The following is a 14,701-nucleotide window of genomic DNA, read 5'->3' on the forward strand; positions in this document are numbered from 1 at the left end:
AGGTGACTCCCTAGTGAATCACACCAACTGGCTCTCTCTATATGTTTAAGTATATATCAAATGGCAATATATAGACCACCACTTAAACCCAGGAGTCAAAGAGACCATCAACTTTGCTACAAGCGAACAAACATTGGCTTAGTTATCTTGCTACGAACAGCTGCTACTAACCTGGTGCAAAGTCCACCGTTGCATAAAGACCCTGCAGAGCTCCACATCTCAAGTAATGTTTGCTTGCCCCATCTGTTGTAAACAGTACTACCTCATCTCCAAGATGGTGATGGAAGAGCTTCTGAAGGTAACGAAGGTAATCGTAATCACAGGCAAAGTAGCTTCCATATTCATTTTCAACCTATGCAACAAAAATAATAGATTAGCAGCAAAGTGGACATTTGATAACTAGACCTGCACCCTTTACGGGGAGAAGACTTTTCATATTGAAAATGGAAAAGCCACTCAATGCGACACCATGAAAGCCTAATCTGGATTGCCTCCTCCTTGCAGAGAGACAATGAAAGCCCAACAGAAACTCCAGAGAAGATGCATGGTATGAGGGGAGATGCCACACCAGCAGCATCATTCTTCTCACCTCCCAGAAACCTGTCTTGCAGGAGAGCTCCACAGCTATCTGGAGAGGCGTTGTATCCCAAAGCATCAACCTCCCAATTCCACAAGAATGCCCTGCCGTAGTTAATGCTGGCTTAAACAACGTTAGCCTAAGCACTGTCTCACTCGTAAACGGCGTGCCCCAAGTACAACCGACAAAGCTCTATTGTAGCTCTGCTAACATGGGGATGGCAGGAGATGTGTTAACTTCAATGGAATAAATGGGCCTACAGAGTCAAAGAAGTTAACACGATCTTGTCACTGCACAACACTAGCCAGTTAAATGTGGTTCGGGGGTTCAAATAAAGGGATCTCGGCCTGCTTAGTCCTGTAGCAAATGCACCAGTATTAAAAATCTTTAAACCTTTTATTAAAGATACTGAAAAGGAAAAACAGTAACAGCATTTGAAATGCCCAAATTAAAGCCTTACTTAATACTTTACAATATCCCTTATTCCCTGTCGAGAGCTTTTATAGGGGAAAAAACCCGTTTGCCACTTTTTAGATGGTATTCTTTTTGAGGAAAAGAGAAGCTTGTTGAGATGAACTGGAGCTGTTGTTATTGCTGCTGTTGCTGAAGTCTGGTCCTGTTTACATAAAGACAAAACAAGGCACGCATGCAAAATGGGAGTGAAAGGAACGGTAAAGACAGAAAATGCAACTTCTGTCTCTGGTGCTGATTTTCACTTGCAACTTCACTGCTGGAGAAACACAGGCCCAGCACACAGTCACTCCAAGACCTGGAAAACTTGTAGCAGCAGTGGGTTGTTTAAGGCATTGCTTTTGGTTGCCTTACTGGGGACAGGCTCAGAGCACTGTTGCAAAAGATGCTATCTTGTTTGGCTAAGCCAAACTCTTACTAAACAGAAGGCAAAGTAAGAGAGAGAGGGAAAAGAAGAAATAAGTTGGGGAAGGAAAAGGACACATAGAGCGCAGTGACAGCAGAAACCAAAGTTCCATATGCCAGGTAGCGTTAGGGATTTAGCCAGAGGTGGTGGTGTCATCTGGGTCCCTCTCTCTGGCCCGGACTGGTCAGGACCTCTCTCAGAATCAGGATGGTGAAAGTCTAACAGAGTCATGGCACATTCCAGGGTCCCTGGAGATGGTGGGGTTGGCAGTCAGGATAACAAAGCTTGTTCCTTTCAGTCAACCCATCTTCGAGCCTCCCCAAAGTCTCTTTTTAAGTACTCTAAAAGGGAATAAAGGGTGGAGTAACCCATTCCCTCGCTATTTTGTTCACCAATTAGGCCTAATTTCCAACATACCAGTTTTAGTTAATTCATTCCTGGTTCCATTTGCCTCTTGTTTACCAATCATGATATTAACACAATTCTTGGGTGGTATTATTAGACCTTTTCGCTTAGTCTAACTCAGTATTTTTGTCTCCCTTTTATTTTTTTTTTTTAATAAAAACAACTCTTTATAACAGTTTGAGTTGAATTTTTGTTACCAAGTGTTTTTTACATTTGGTAACAAAAATTCAACTCAAACTGTTATAAAGAGTTGTTTCTATGGACATATCCGTGTAATATGCTATAGGCCTACTGTGGATGAAGCGTGCTTGACGTGAGTTGCATGTTGACAACCGAAGCAAGAATGTGAGGATTTAAGCAGTCAAGAGTTGTTTGTGAAAAATAACTTTATAATGAGAAAGATAAGGAAATATTGGGGGCATTGCCATGGCAATGCATCTGCTGCAACTGTAAACCAAACTGGGGAAAGAGGAACATCTTGGGCCTGAGACTGTTTCTAAACATCTTGGGTTTTGGCAATTTGCCCAGTACTGTCACTTTAAAATTGCCCACACAACTGATGACATGATGGAGTGGATTATAAATGATGTTCTATACACTCACAATTTGGAGTCGTTCGTGGATCCAGAGTCCTGTTTAGTTTAAGATGCGGTGCACAACAACAGAGCTCTAGAGGAGTTCTGGAGCCAGTGCAAGGAGGCCAGAATTTCCATGTGGATGGCTAGGGACTGCACTTCACAAGGATTTTGGCAGCTGTATAACTTTTTACAAATAGGTTCCTCAGCTAGATCCACAGGGAGGTAACCCCTTGTCCTGCCCCTAAGCCAAGGGAACAATGTCATGGAAATGCCTCAAAGGAAACTTCTGAATTTCCAATTATTACTGCACAGAGGACAATTTGGCCCAAAATGTTTTACTGAATACACATACACCGCACATAAAGTAACTTGAAGAGTGTCTGTTTTATTACACATTTTGCCTGTGTGATGCGGCATCTGCCCCACGCTGGTGGAAAAAGGATTAAAAGCAGCCGGATTAGGGTCGGGACTTGGGGCGGTCAGAGGGCAGGGAACAGGGGAATGGAATGGGGGCAAGGGTCCTGGGGGGGCAGTCAGGAAGGACCAGGGGTTGGATGGGGCGGTGGGAGGCAGTCAGGGGCAGGGGTTCCAGGGGCAGTTGGGACAGAGAGAAGGGGTGGTTGGATGGGGCAGGGATCCCGGGGGGCCATCAGGAATAAGAGGAGGGGTTGGATGGGGCGGCAAGGGGCAGTTAGGGGACAGGGAAGGGGGGTGGATGGGGCAGGGATCCTGGGGGTGGGGTGTCAAGGAACATGGGAGGTTGGATGGGGCAGGAGTCCCGGGGGCGGGGGGGCACGACCCCCTCAAGGGATGAGGAAGAGGGAACCGGTTGTTAATATTTTGGCAGCTCATCACTGATTAGAATTATTGTTTGTACTGCAGTGAAGGCTAAGGCCCTCAGCCATAGTCAAGGCTGCACTGTGTCTAAATGTAGAAGAGAAAAGGTGTCTCTTGGGCTTACCGGAATCAATTACCAAAGTCTGAACAGAAAAAAAAATAATAATTAGGAAAATAACCCTCTGGCCAAGACTGTGAAATTTCAACCCCAAAAGGACGGCAGGAGGCAATTCAGGTAGGGCACGTTGTTCTGATTGTTAATCACATAAAAGCAGCTCTGTAAGCACTTCTGCTTGATCGTTCTCACCTTCCATGTCTGCCTCCACTTCATTTTCTTCACCTAGGGCTGACGCTTCAGTTGATTTCTGCCATTCTTCAAGGGGCCAGCTGACACTGCAGGCTCTCTTATTAAAAAGAGCAAGTCTATCAATTGCAGTGCAAGCTTCCCCATGTTAAGCCATCCATTGGCCTCAGCTATGTTCTGGAGAGTCCATCTGACGTCAGGAGGGTAATAAGTTCTCGAAAGGCAAAGGCATGAACTGGTACGGGGACTGAGCAACGATGCCATTTGTGATGAAGACACTACTAGGGACCTGACTGAGCTGAGGAACTCATTTCTCATAGATCCCTGAAAAGCTTTCAGATGGTAATATGTTTCCCTCACTACTGATTCATTTATTCATAGGCCTTGGTATAGCCACCAGCATCAAAGAACTGGAGTGGTTTTTGACTAGCTATCTATAGACTTTCTCAAGCTATTTCAGAGTCCAGTATGTGGATACGTGGTTAAAACTGCTAACTTTTGCCTTTAGCAGATGATTTGTCTTCGTTTTGACTCTATATCCCCTAAGTGTAGTAATTGATAGTAAGTTTGGGGCTCTTGCAAATTATCTCAGCCAGTTTCTTAAAATGTAAATATATAGTAAGTTGCAAAAGCTTTCTTTAACAACAAAAGTATAATTCATAAAGTGCTAATGTGGTTATGAAAATAAAGCAGTTCATAATACTGAAGAGATTTAATATTGAGATCCAATTAAATTGTTCTATCCATGAAACTCCAACCGCAGTTAACAGCAACATTGTACTTTTATCCTAACATCCATCTAGCAATATCAAAGTACTTTCAAAAAATGGGTAAGCACTGTCCTCCCAGTCTGACAAAGGAAATCAACAAGACACAGGACATACTTTCTTAACTACTTGTTTTGTAGCTGAGTCCTATCATATGCACACATGACTAACGGCAGACATAAAAGTGAGCAGGGTAAATAAAAACTAAGGATTTAAAAAAATTGAATTTTTTGGTATTTAAACCAGGGTTTTTTTTATTATTTAAATTATAAACAGTTTTTCTTTTTAAAAATAAACCTGTTTAAAATTAAGTCTGAATATAATACAAAATATGTGAAGGGGTAAACGAATTATAATTTAGTTGTAAATGTGAAACCTGTTCTGAAAAGCGAAGTTTATATATCCAAATCACTTAAAGTTGTTTTGGTTAATAAAAATAAACTTTATATGCTGTTTTGTGTGTTTAATTAAATTCCAGTTACCAACCTAATGCAGCTTAACACAAATTATGAGCAAAAACTTAATCATTCACTATTTTCTAACATACTAAAAATGTAGTTAATAAGAATTTGAAAATGTTAAGCTACATAGCTACAAACAGATAGAGTTATAGTGTACCCACAAAAAGATGGACCAAATCTAGTGTAAAGGCTCTATTTAGTTGTAAATCAACATGTTTTAATGTTATATCAACCAATAAAAATGCACCTTTCTTTAGAAAATAACTTTGAAGTAGAAATTGAAAAATTGTTTAAAATGGATGATTTAAATCAAAGTTTTCCACTGGGTGAATTAAATCATGCTTTAAATCACTGATTTAAGTCAATCCATCCTGAAAGTGCATCTTTGAAACCTTCTTTCAAAATCTGAACCATAATGCTTAATTTGTTCAGTGTAATAACCAGTGGAAGCACCAGGGCCAAATATTTAAGGTATTTTATCCTTCTTTCATTCCTGGCTACAGTAGGTCTGGTCAGGCTAGATACTCAAGAGCAGTGGTTCTCAACCTATTTATCATTGTGGGCCGCAGAAGTGGCCCACAAAGCGTCAGTTGGGCAGCAGGTTGAGAACCACAGTGCCCCCACCTAACACCCACACACACACACAAACAAACCCCTATACCCAGTGCCTTCCACCCAAAAACCCCTCCACAGACAGGGCCGGCTTTAGGAAGTGTGGGGCCCAATTCGAACACTTTCGGCGGGGCCCTGGCAGGGATGACTTAAAAAGAAAAAGTGTAAAAAAAAGCCTTCCATTTCTTCCATGTATTATTTACTTTCCATAACTATATAAATAATAAAATTGTATATTATGTACATTGCATCATATATGCTGTTGATTGCTTATTAATGACTGCTGTTTCACATGTGTGAATCCCCGCCACTCCCTGGGGGCGTGCACATGTGTGGGTTCCCGCTGCTTCCTGCCCCCCTCATTGAAGCAGGTGTGCAGGTTACTAGCCTAGAAACTGCAGGGCAGCAGTGGACATGGGGCTGGTTCGAGGCAGGGGAGGGGCTGACTGGAGGTAGGGTCTGGCTGCAGGCAGGCAAGGGGTGCAGGGCTGGCTGGACACAGGGGAGTGTGGGGCGGGCTGGCTTCAGGCAGGGCCACAAGGGGGTGCAGCAGGGGTTGGCAGGGCTGGAGACAGGAGTATGGGACTGGCTGGCTTCAGGCAGGGAGGTGCAGCAGGGGTTGGCTGCAGACAGGGCAGGGCGGGCAGTGCAGGGCTGGTGCGGGCAGGGGTGTGTGGCAGCGGTTGGCTGGAGACAGGGCAGGGGGTTTGGTAGGGGCTGGCTGTGGGCAGGGGGTGCAGCAGAGGCAGCTGGAGCCCTGGCCCTTTAAAAAGCCCCCAAGCCCCCCACTATCCCAGGGCTCTGGGGGCTATTTAAAGGGCCCGGAACTCCAGCCGGGGGCACGGGGCTTGCGGCGCTCCAGCCACAGCTCCAGCCAGAAGAGCGGGGCCGCGGGGCTTGTCGCACTCCGGCCAGAGCTCCAGCCAGGAGAGCGGGGCCGCGGGGCTTGTCGTGCTCTGGCCAGAGCTCCAGCCAGGATAGCGGGGCCACGGGGCTTGTCACGCTCCGGCCAGAGCTCCAGCCAGGAGAGCGGGGCCGCGGGGCTTGCGGTGCTCTGGTCAGAGCTCCAGCTGAGAGAGCGGGGCTGTGGGGCAGCCACGCTCCCGTCGGCGCTTTGGTCAGGGGAGCGGGGCCATGGAAGACCCCGGAGCAGACCACAGCCAGGGTAAGTAAAAAAATTTAAAAGGCACCTAAAGCGCGGGGCCCGATTCCCAAGAATCAGGCGAATCAGCCTAAAGCCAGCCCTGTCCACAGAGTGGGGCTAGGAGTGGAGAGCTGGCATGGGGCAGGGACCCTGATCTTTTGCGCGGGGACCCTGACCCCCACCGTGTGGAGCTGGGAAGCAGCCGGCTGCCTGGACCCCAAACCCCACCGTGAGGCAGCGAGCTGCCCAAACCCCAGTCCCCAGACCCCCTGGGACCCCAAAACCCGCTGGGACCTTGGAGCCTGCTGCGTGGCAGGGCAGCCAGGAGCCCGCAGCAAGGTATCCGGGAGCCTGGATCCTACAAACTGTAGCACAGGGCCGCAGCTGCATGCTAATTGGGTGTCATGCAGCCCCTGGGTTGAGAACTGCTGCTCTAGAGCTTTATCAAGCTAAGTAAAGAGAATGTTCCATTTAATGGCGATAAAAAGCACTGAGCTGTGTCATGGCGTAGCTTTCAGCCTCTTTTTGTGAGTAACTTGTGGTGCTTGGGCTACTGAAACAGATGGCACTGTTTAGAGCCCAGCATTGTGGGGGATTATCCTATGCGTGTCTCCCCACACAGCTTTACCAGAGCACTCTAAGGCAGACTTGCTCTACTCCTGACTCCTGTTCTAAACAGCGACTGCCAGTTCTTGCAAACTATGTCAAAGTCATGCAGGGAGGGATGGGAGAAAGCAAGGGAATAAGTGATGGGAGAGTGGCAGGAGGCAAAGGAAGAGGGAAGGGAAGGCCAGCTGTGGTTTAGTCCTCTCTGTGAAGCCACTTAGCAAAGTTGTAGATACCACAAGATGGGGAGAAACAAACAAACAAACCAACAAACCCATCAACAGTGGACTGATCAAAAAGCTGGGAGATTTGGGTTCTACTGGTACTCTGCGACTCACTCTCTGGGCCTCATCTACCCAAACTGTGGAATGGTGATACTACTACTAACGCAGCTTTGTAAAGTGACTTAAGATAAAGGGATTGCAAGTGCACAGAAGATTTATCACGAAAATCGCCAACAGGCCTCAGGGGGAAAAGACCTGGGGTGAAATCTTGGTTCCATAGACATGAACGGCAAACTCCCATTGACTTCAACAGAGCCGGCATTTCATATTTTTGGTGGGGAGTTGCAGTGAAGCCCTGCAGGTGATTCTGTATGTAATATGGAAAAGGGGAGCAAGCAGAGGGAAAAGCAGAAGAGATGTTAAGAAATAAGTTTGATTCAAGAGTCCCTGAGTCTCAGGAAGTTCTGGCTTCAGCTGAGCTATTTAACATGAGCTATGCATCAACAATATAGGCTAGCACGGTGGCTAGTAATACATCACTTGGGTGAGTGAGTGGCCATGCTCATCACATCCTCACGCACAGTCTCTTTCCACGTGGTAAAGAGACATCTACACTAAGGACTAAAAGCCGACACTCAAAGCTTCACTTGTTAAAATGCTGGAGATGCAAGGGTAACACACTAAAATATTATCAGACACCAGACCCTTTTGTTTGCGATACAGTTTAAGCTAATTTTAATCTCAGTTATCATGGAGAGCAAATATTATTTAAAATTTTAAAGAGCACCCATGTACATTACTGGAAACATAGCTGTGGAAGCACTGTTAATAATGGGGACCAAAAGGCCTTTTGCATTCACATAGTTAGTGTTCCCATTTGATTTTTTAAATGGATTACCTGCACCATAATAACTGGCCCTCCATTCTGATAGAGATAAGGCTTCATTTTGGGTAACAAGACACCCATCCACCTTTCTACAGCTGACAAGTAATCTGGAATATACAAAGAGAAAGTTGTGGGCAGACCAGAGTTTATCTACTTTAAAACAAAAACAAACTACAAATGGGATATTTTTTGTAACCAATACCCTAAATACAAAGGGTATGCACAACATGAACAAGAGCAACAAATAATAAACTGAGAACATTCTGTACTTGCTCATAACTTCAGCCTCTCAGTACCTACAGAAGTCAAGTGGCTTCAAGGACCACACCCGAATCATTCCAATATAGTACAGTCTAAAAACAACAGGAGTACTTGTGGCACCTTAGAGACTAACAAATTTTTTTGAGTACAAGTTTTTGTGGGCTACAGCTGTTACACAGACAAAACTACACAGGATCTTTTCAGGGGGCAAGACAAAGATGCCACATTTATTATAACAACAATTTGATTTATGACCAATAACTAATATTTTAATCCTTATACACACACATTATACCTAATACCTATATACGCACACACACACACACACACACACACACACACACACACACACTCATCAGATGTTCTGCAGCTGCTGCATAGTTACCAGTCCTGAACATAGCTTGAGTTAGTGGCTTGATTTTGCAGCTTGGGTTTGTAGCTTGTGGCTGCTAACTGGCCAGGAAAGCGAGGCACAAGGTCGAGCTGGGTCTCTGTTGGGCATATACCGGTGCCCTGGCAGCAGAATGTTACCCTCCAAAGTCTTCCATTTCACCTATCCTTTTTGTAGGCTTTAGTTTGAATCCAGAGTCTATAGGTCTTGCTGTGTCACGCTGCCTCTGGGTTTGGTGATTGATTACCCGTCAATTGCAGGCGTGACTTTCAGCCTCGGACCTGGCTTTGATCTTCCTTCTATTGTACCTTTTCTTTTTAGGGTGGACTCTTCTTACTTTGGCCTGGTCTACACTACGCGTTTATACCAATTTTAGCAGTGTTAAACCGATTTAATGCTACACCCGTCCACACGAGGCCCTTTATATCAATATAAAGGGCTTTTTAAACCGGTTTCTGTACTCCTCCCTGAAGAGAGGAGTAGCGCTGAAATCGGTATTACCATATCGGATTAGGTTTAGTGTGGCCGCAAATCGATGGTATTGGCCTCCGGGTGATATCCCACAGTGCACCATTGTGACCGCTCTGGACAGCAATCCGAACTCGGATGCGCTGGTCAGGTGGACAGGAAAAGCCCCGCGAACATTTGAATTTTATTTCCTGTTTGCCCCAGCGTGGAGCTCTGATCAGCACGGGTGATGATGCAGTCCCAAATCCAAACAGAGCTCCAGCATGGACCGTACGGGAGATACTGGATCTGATCGCTGTATGGGGAGGCAAATCTGTTCTATCAGAGCTCCATTCCAGAATACGAAATGCCAAAAGCATTTGAAAAAATCTCCAGACAGAGGCCACAGTAGGGACTCAGCATAGTGCTGCGTGACAAGTGTAACGGAAAGCCAAAGAATCAAATGGACGCTCATGGAAGAAGGGAGGGGGGACTGAGAACTCCAGCTATCCCACAGTCCCCGCAGTCTCCGAAAAGCATTTGCATTTTTGGCTGAGCTCCAAATGCCTGGAGGGTCAAACACATCGTCTGGTGTGGTTCAGGATATAGCTCATCAATTTACCTCCCCTGCCCTCCCCGTGAAAGAAAAGGGAAAAAAATCGTTTCTTGACTTTTTTATATGTCACCCTATGTCTACTGCATGCTGCTGGTAGACACGGTGCTGCGGCAATGAACAGTAGCACCCTCTCCCCTCCCCTCCTCAGTGGCAGACGGTACAATATGACTGCTATCCATCGTCATCATCAGCCCGTGAGTGCTCCTGGCTGGCCTCAGGTGAGGTCGGCCAGGGGCGCCTGGGTAAAATAGGAATGACTCCTGGTCATTCCCAGTAGATGGTACAGATGGGCTGGTAACCGTCTTCATCATAGCAACTGGGGGCTGAGCTCCATCAGCCCCCTCCTTTCATGTCTAAAGAAAAGATTCTGTACTGCCTGGACTATCACAGCAGCGGGATGCTGGGCTCCTCTCCCCCCCACCGTTTAATGTCCTGCCTGGACTATCATAGCAGCTGGAGACTGCCTTCCCCTCATTTTATCTCACTAACAAGTCAGCGTTTCTTATTCCTGCATTCTTTATTACTTCATCACACAAATGGGGGGGACACTGCAACGGTAGCCCAGGAGGGTTGGGGGAGCAGGGAAGCAACGATTGGGGTTGTTGCAGGGGCACCCCCTAGAATGGCATGCAGCTCATCATTTCTGCGGGTTCTGACAGGGAGCGGCTGTGCTCTCTGGTACACTGGTTCTCTAGCACACTTGCCTCATATTCTAGGCAGGACTGATTCTATTTTTAGATAAACCATAAAGGAGGGAATGACCTGGGGGGTCATTCCCATTTTTGTCTTTGTGCCCCCGGCCGACCTCAGCCAAGGGCACCCATGACAGCAGCAGACAGTACAGAACGACTGATAACCGTCATCTCATCGCCAATTTACAGTGGCATGGCAGACGGTACAGAACAACTGATAACCGTCTCTGCTATCTTGCAAAGGCAAATGAATGCTGCTGTGTAGCGCTGCAGTACCGCCTCTGTCGGCAGCATCCAGTACACATATGGTGACAGTGACAAAGGCAAAACGGGCTCCATGGTTGCCATGCTCTGGCGTCTGCCAGGGCAATCCAGGGAAAAAGGGCGTGAAATGATTGTCTGCCATTGCTTTCACGGAGGAAGGAATGAGTGACATTTACCCAGAATCACCTGCGACACTGTTTTTCCATCATCATGCATTGGGATCTCAACCCAGAATTCCAATGGGCGGAGGAGACTGCGGGAACTATGGGATAGCTATGCGATAGCTACCCACAGTGCAACGCTCCAGAAATCAACGCTAGTCTCGGTACATGGATGCACACAGCCGAATTAATGTAGTGTGGCCATGTGCACTCGACTTTATACAATCTGTTTTACAAAACCGGTTTATGTAAAATCGGAATAATCCTGTAGTGTAGACATACCCATTGTTAGGGCTCGTCTCTATTTCATCAGGACAGGCTGGGGCTGGAGGTTGATTCCATCATCCATAAATCACAATCTAAACTAAACTAATAAGAGTATAGCAGGATTTGCGAAAATGAAGATTGGAGGAAGCTTTTACAAAATGGAGTGAGTGTTTGAAAATGGGGTTTGAATTACAATATGGCAAACAGTGAACAGAATTTACAACATAGACAAGTATAGTGGATGGCAAACAGTAAACAGAAGTTACGATGTAGGCAAGTGTAATAAATGGTGAACAGAAGTTACAATACTGAAAAAGTGCAAGTCTCAGTGATTTAAGCAGGAATTGGACTGACAGTGAAACTTACAAAGGCAGCTGACTGAACAGCTATGGCTCTTAACAAGCATTTTTATTGTCAATTAGCCAGTTATTGGGGTCACTTGTTTTATGAATGAATGTTGTTTCATTCATAAAACTTTACTTATGAAGTTACATAAATAAAGTGAACAATTAAAAACAATTTCATTTATCAGTTCTACACAGCCCACTTCATTGGATGCATGCAGTGGAAAATACAGTAGGAAGAGATATATATACACAGAGAACATGAAACAATGGGTGTTACCATACACACTATAAGGAGAGTGATCAGTTAAAGTGAACTATTATCAGCAAGAAAGAAAAAGAACTGTTTGTAGTGGTAATAAAAATGGCACATTTCCAGCAATTAACAAGGAGATGTAAGGAACTGTGTATGGGGGGGTGGGGAGAATAAGCATGGGGAAATAGTTTTACTTTGTGCAGTGGCCCATCTACTCCTAGCCTTTATTCAAGCCTAGTTTGATGGTGTCCAGTTTGCAAATTAATCCCAATTCAGCAGTCTCTCACTGAAGTTCTTTTTCTCTCTTGCTGATAATAGCTCACCTTAACTGACCACACTCGTTAGTGTGTGTATGGTAACACCCATTGTTTCATGTTCTCTGTGTGTGTGTGTGTGTGTGTGTGTGTGTGTGTGTATATATATATATATATCTATATATATATATCTTCCTACTGTATTTTCCACTATATATATATCTTCCTACTGTATTTTCCACTACATACACCCGATGAAGTGGGCTGAAGCCCACGAAAGCTTATGGTCAAATAAATTTGTTAGTCTCTAAGGTGCCACAAATACTCCTGTTCTTTTTAAGGATACAGACTAACACGGCTGCTACTCTGAAGCCAGTCTAAAAACAGGTGGTAATGTCCCCACAAAACAGAAAAATATCCAGTTACCTTCAAGAACATTATCCTTTACAATTTAAGGGCCCAGCCCTGCAAATCCTTACACAAGTAGTCTTGCTGTTTTCCTCCCTCTTACTACCTTATTCTTTCCATACATTTATGCACAGTGCAGAAGTATTCAGCGAGTATGAAAACCTTATTCAAAGAGCATTCACATTTGTTATTCCCAAACTTTTAGCAGAAACAGGTTTCAGAGTAGCAGCTGTGTTAGTCTGTACCCGCAAAAAGAACAGGAGTACTTGTGGCACCGTAGAGACTAACAAATTTATTTGAGCTACAGCCCACTTCTTTGGATGCATGGAATGGAACATTCCGAAGAAGTGACGAAAGCGTATGTTCAAATAAATGTGTTAGTCTCTAAGGTGCCACAAGTACTCCTGTTCTTTTTTTACTAGAAACAGTAACACAATACCATATCTGAAAATACTGCCTGACCCTAGAGTTTGGCCACCAAGTCTGCTTGCCATTGAAACATTTTTATAAATCTTTTTGAGCTCCTTACCTAAATCAGAAGATCGGAGAACAATCGATTCTTTCTCTAATAACCATGCTGGAAGACCCCCCTGTGAAGGGAAAGGAAACCATTTCAATGACCATTTGCAGGAAGAACAAGGATAAGTTTAACTAGCTATCCCATAACTATATAGATATTACCAAGTAAGTACTAGTCATTGGGGACCTACATAGGGTGACCAGACAGCGAGTGTGAACAATCAGGACAGGGGTGAGGGGTAAGAAAGAGACCCAAAAATCAGGACTGTCCCTAAAAAATTGGGACATCTGGTCACCCTAGACCAGGGGTCCCCAATGCGGTGCCTGTAGGCACCATGGCGCCTGCCAGGGCGTCTAAGTGCACCCGCGTACTGGCCAGTGGACAAACATCCACTGAAATGCCGGCAGCATTTTAGAGGTGACACCTATTGACGCTGCCACTTGTCGGCGGCATTTCGGCAGATGCTTGTCCGCCACCAGACGAGAAATGTTGGGGACCACTGCCCTAGACCTATAGTACCCAAGGTCATATTAAAAAATGATCACGATTTAAGGACCAATGCGCTTGAGGCTATAGGAAGTCACGTAAGCAGAACCTGAACCCACAACTTTTAGTATTCTAGATGAAGAATTCTGCATTGAGCCATATGTTCAGTGGTAGGGAATCCCTCGCATCCTCTTCCCCCTCCCCCCCAAAAAGGAAGAACACATATTAGACAGAGATCAGATGTTAATTCTGCCTAGAAATTAGGAAGTTTAAATACAAATTTACCATGTCCCATTCTGCACAGATATAAGGTCCAGCTCTTAGTATCACCAACAAGCCAATCTCATTAGCTAGCTGCAGGAAATATTCTATATCTCTGTCGCCAGAGAAGTTATATACTCCTGGTTTGAATTCATGATAGTTCCATGGCACGTACCTGTGAAGAAAACACCATCCATAAGAAGTGACTTAGACTAGAATGAAAAAGGAACACCAAATAATGACGTAATCTAATGCCAAGGAAACAAACTATTTGCACCTCAACTTCACAATTCTGTAAAGATGTATTTACTTCCAGACTAATGAAATACAAGAATGAATCTAGGACCCAGCTCCTGTAAGGCAATTCTAGAAGCTGAAGGTGCTAAGGTTAGCACCAGGGATGATCAGGAACTTAGAAGGGAAACAGATGTCTGTATTTTTTCATGTAGTCAGTATTTTTTGCACATACTCTTCCTTTCTAACAGCATTAATGTCATAAAACATATTAAAAGCAAAAATAATTCATTGTGCATCCTCATCTAGCTTTAAAACTCTGAAAAGTCATTGCGAAACAGAAGTGGTGGGTAGTCAAGCAGAAAGCCTCTCACACAGCACTTTTAGGTTTTTGGTTTTTTTTTTTTAATGTTAAAAGAATTTTTATGTTTTGTAAAAGAATGCCAAGAGAACAATGCAGTGCCAGTAATATCTTTTGTCGATAGAGGAAAAACAAGAACCAGTACATGTGTGGATTACATAAAAGTATGTATTTAAAAGTTATGTACTACTTACAAAATA

The 14,701-nt window shown here is 44.7% G+C and overlaps 1 protein-coding gene across 3 annotated transcripts in view; it reads right to left on the reverse strand.

The window, feature by feature from the left end:
* GLB1 (galactosidase beta 1) overlaps window positions 1–14,701 on the reverse strand; it is an 82,600-nt gene that overhangs the window by 41,084 nt on the left and 26,815 nt on the right. For all 3 annotated transcript variants that reach the window (XM_050937995.1, XM_050937994.1, XM_050937996.1), the window contains 4 exons: window positions 13,931–14,081; window positions 13,169–13,229; window positions 8,291–8,385; window positions 172–352 (listed from right to left, as the gene is read on the reverse strand). In XM_050937995.1, coding sequence (XP_050793952.1) covers window positions 172–352; window positions 8,291–8,385; window positions 13,169–13,229; window positions 13,931–13,933 — 340 coding nt within the window. In that variant the 5' untranslated portion in view covers window positions 13,934–14,081. The remainder of the gene's footprint in view (window positions 1–171; window positions 353–8,290; window positions 8,386–13,168; window positions 13,230–13,930; window positions 14,082–14,701) is intronic.

This window comes from Gopherus flavomarginatus, chromosome 2 (genome assembly GCF_025201925.1).
Source record: "Gopherus flavomarginatus isolate rGopFla2 chromosome 2, rGopFla2.mat.asm, whole genome shotgun sequence".
NCBI classification, from domain to species: domain Eukaryota; kingdom Metazoa; phylum Chordata; order Testudines; family Testudinidae; genus Gopherus; species Gopherus flavomarginatus.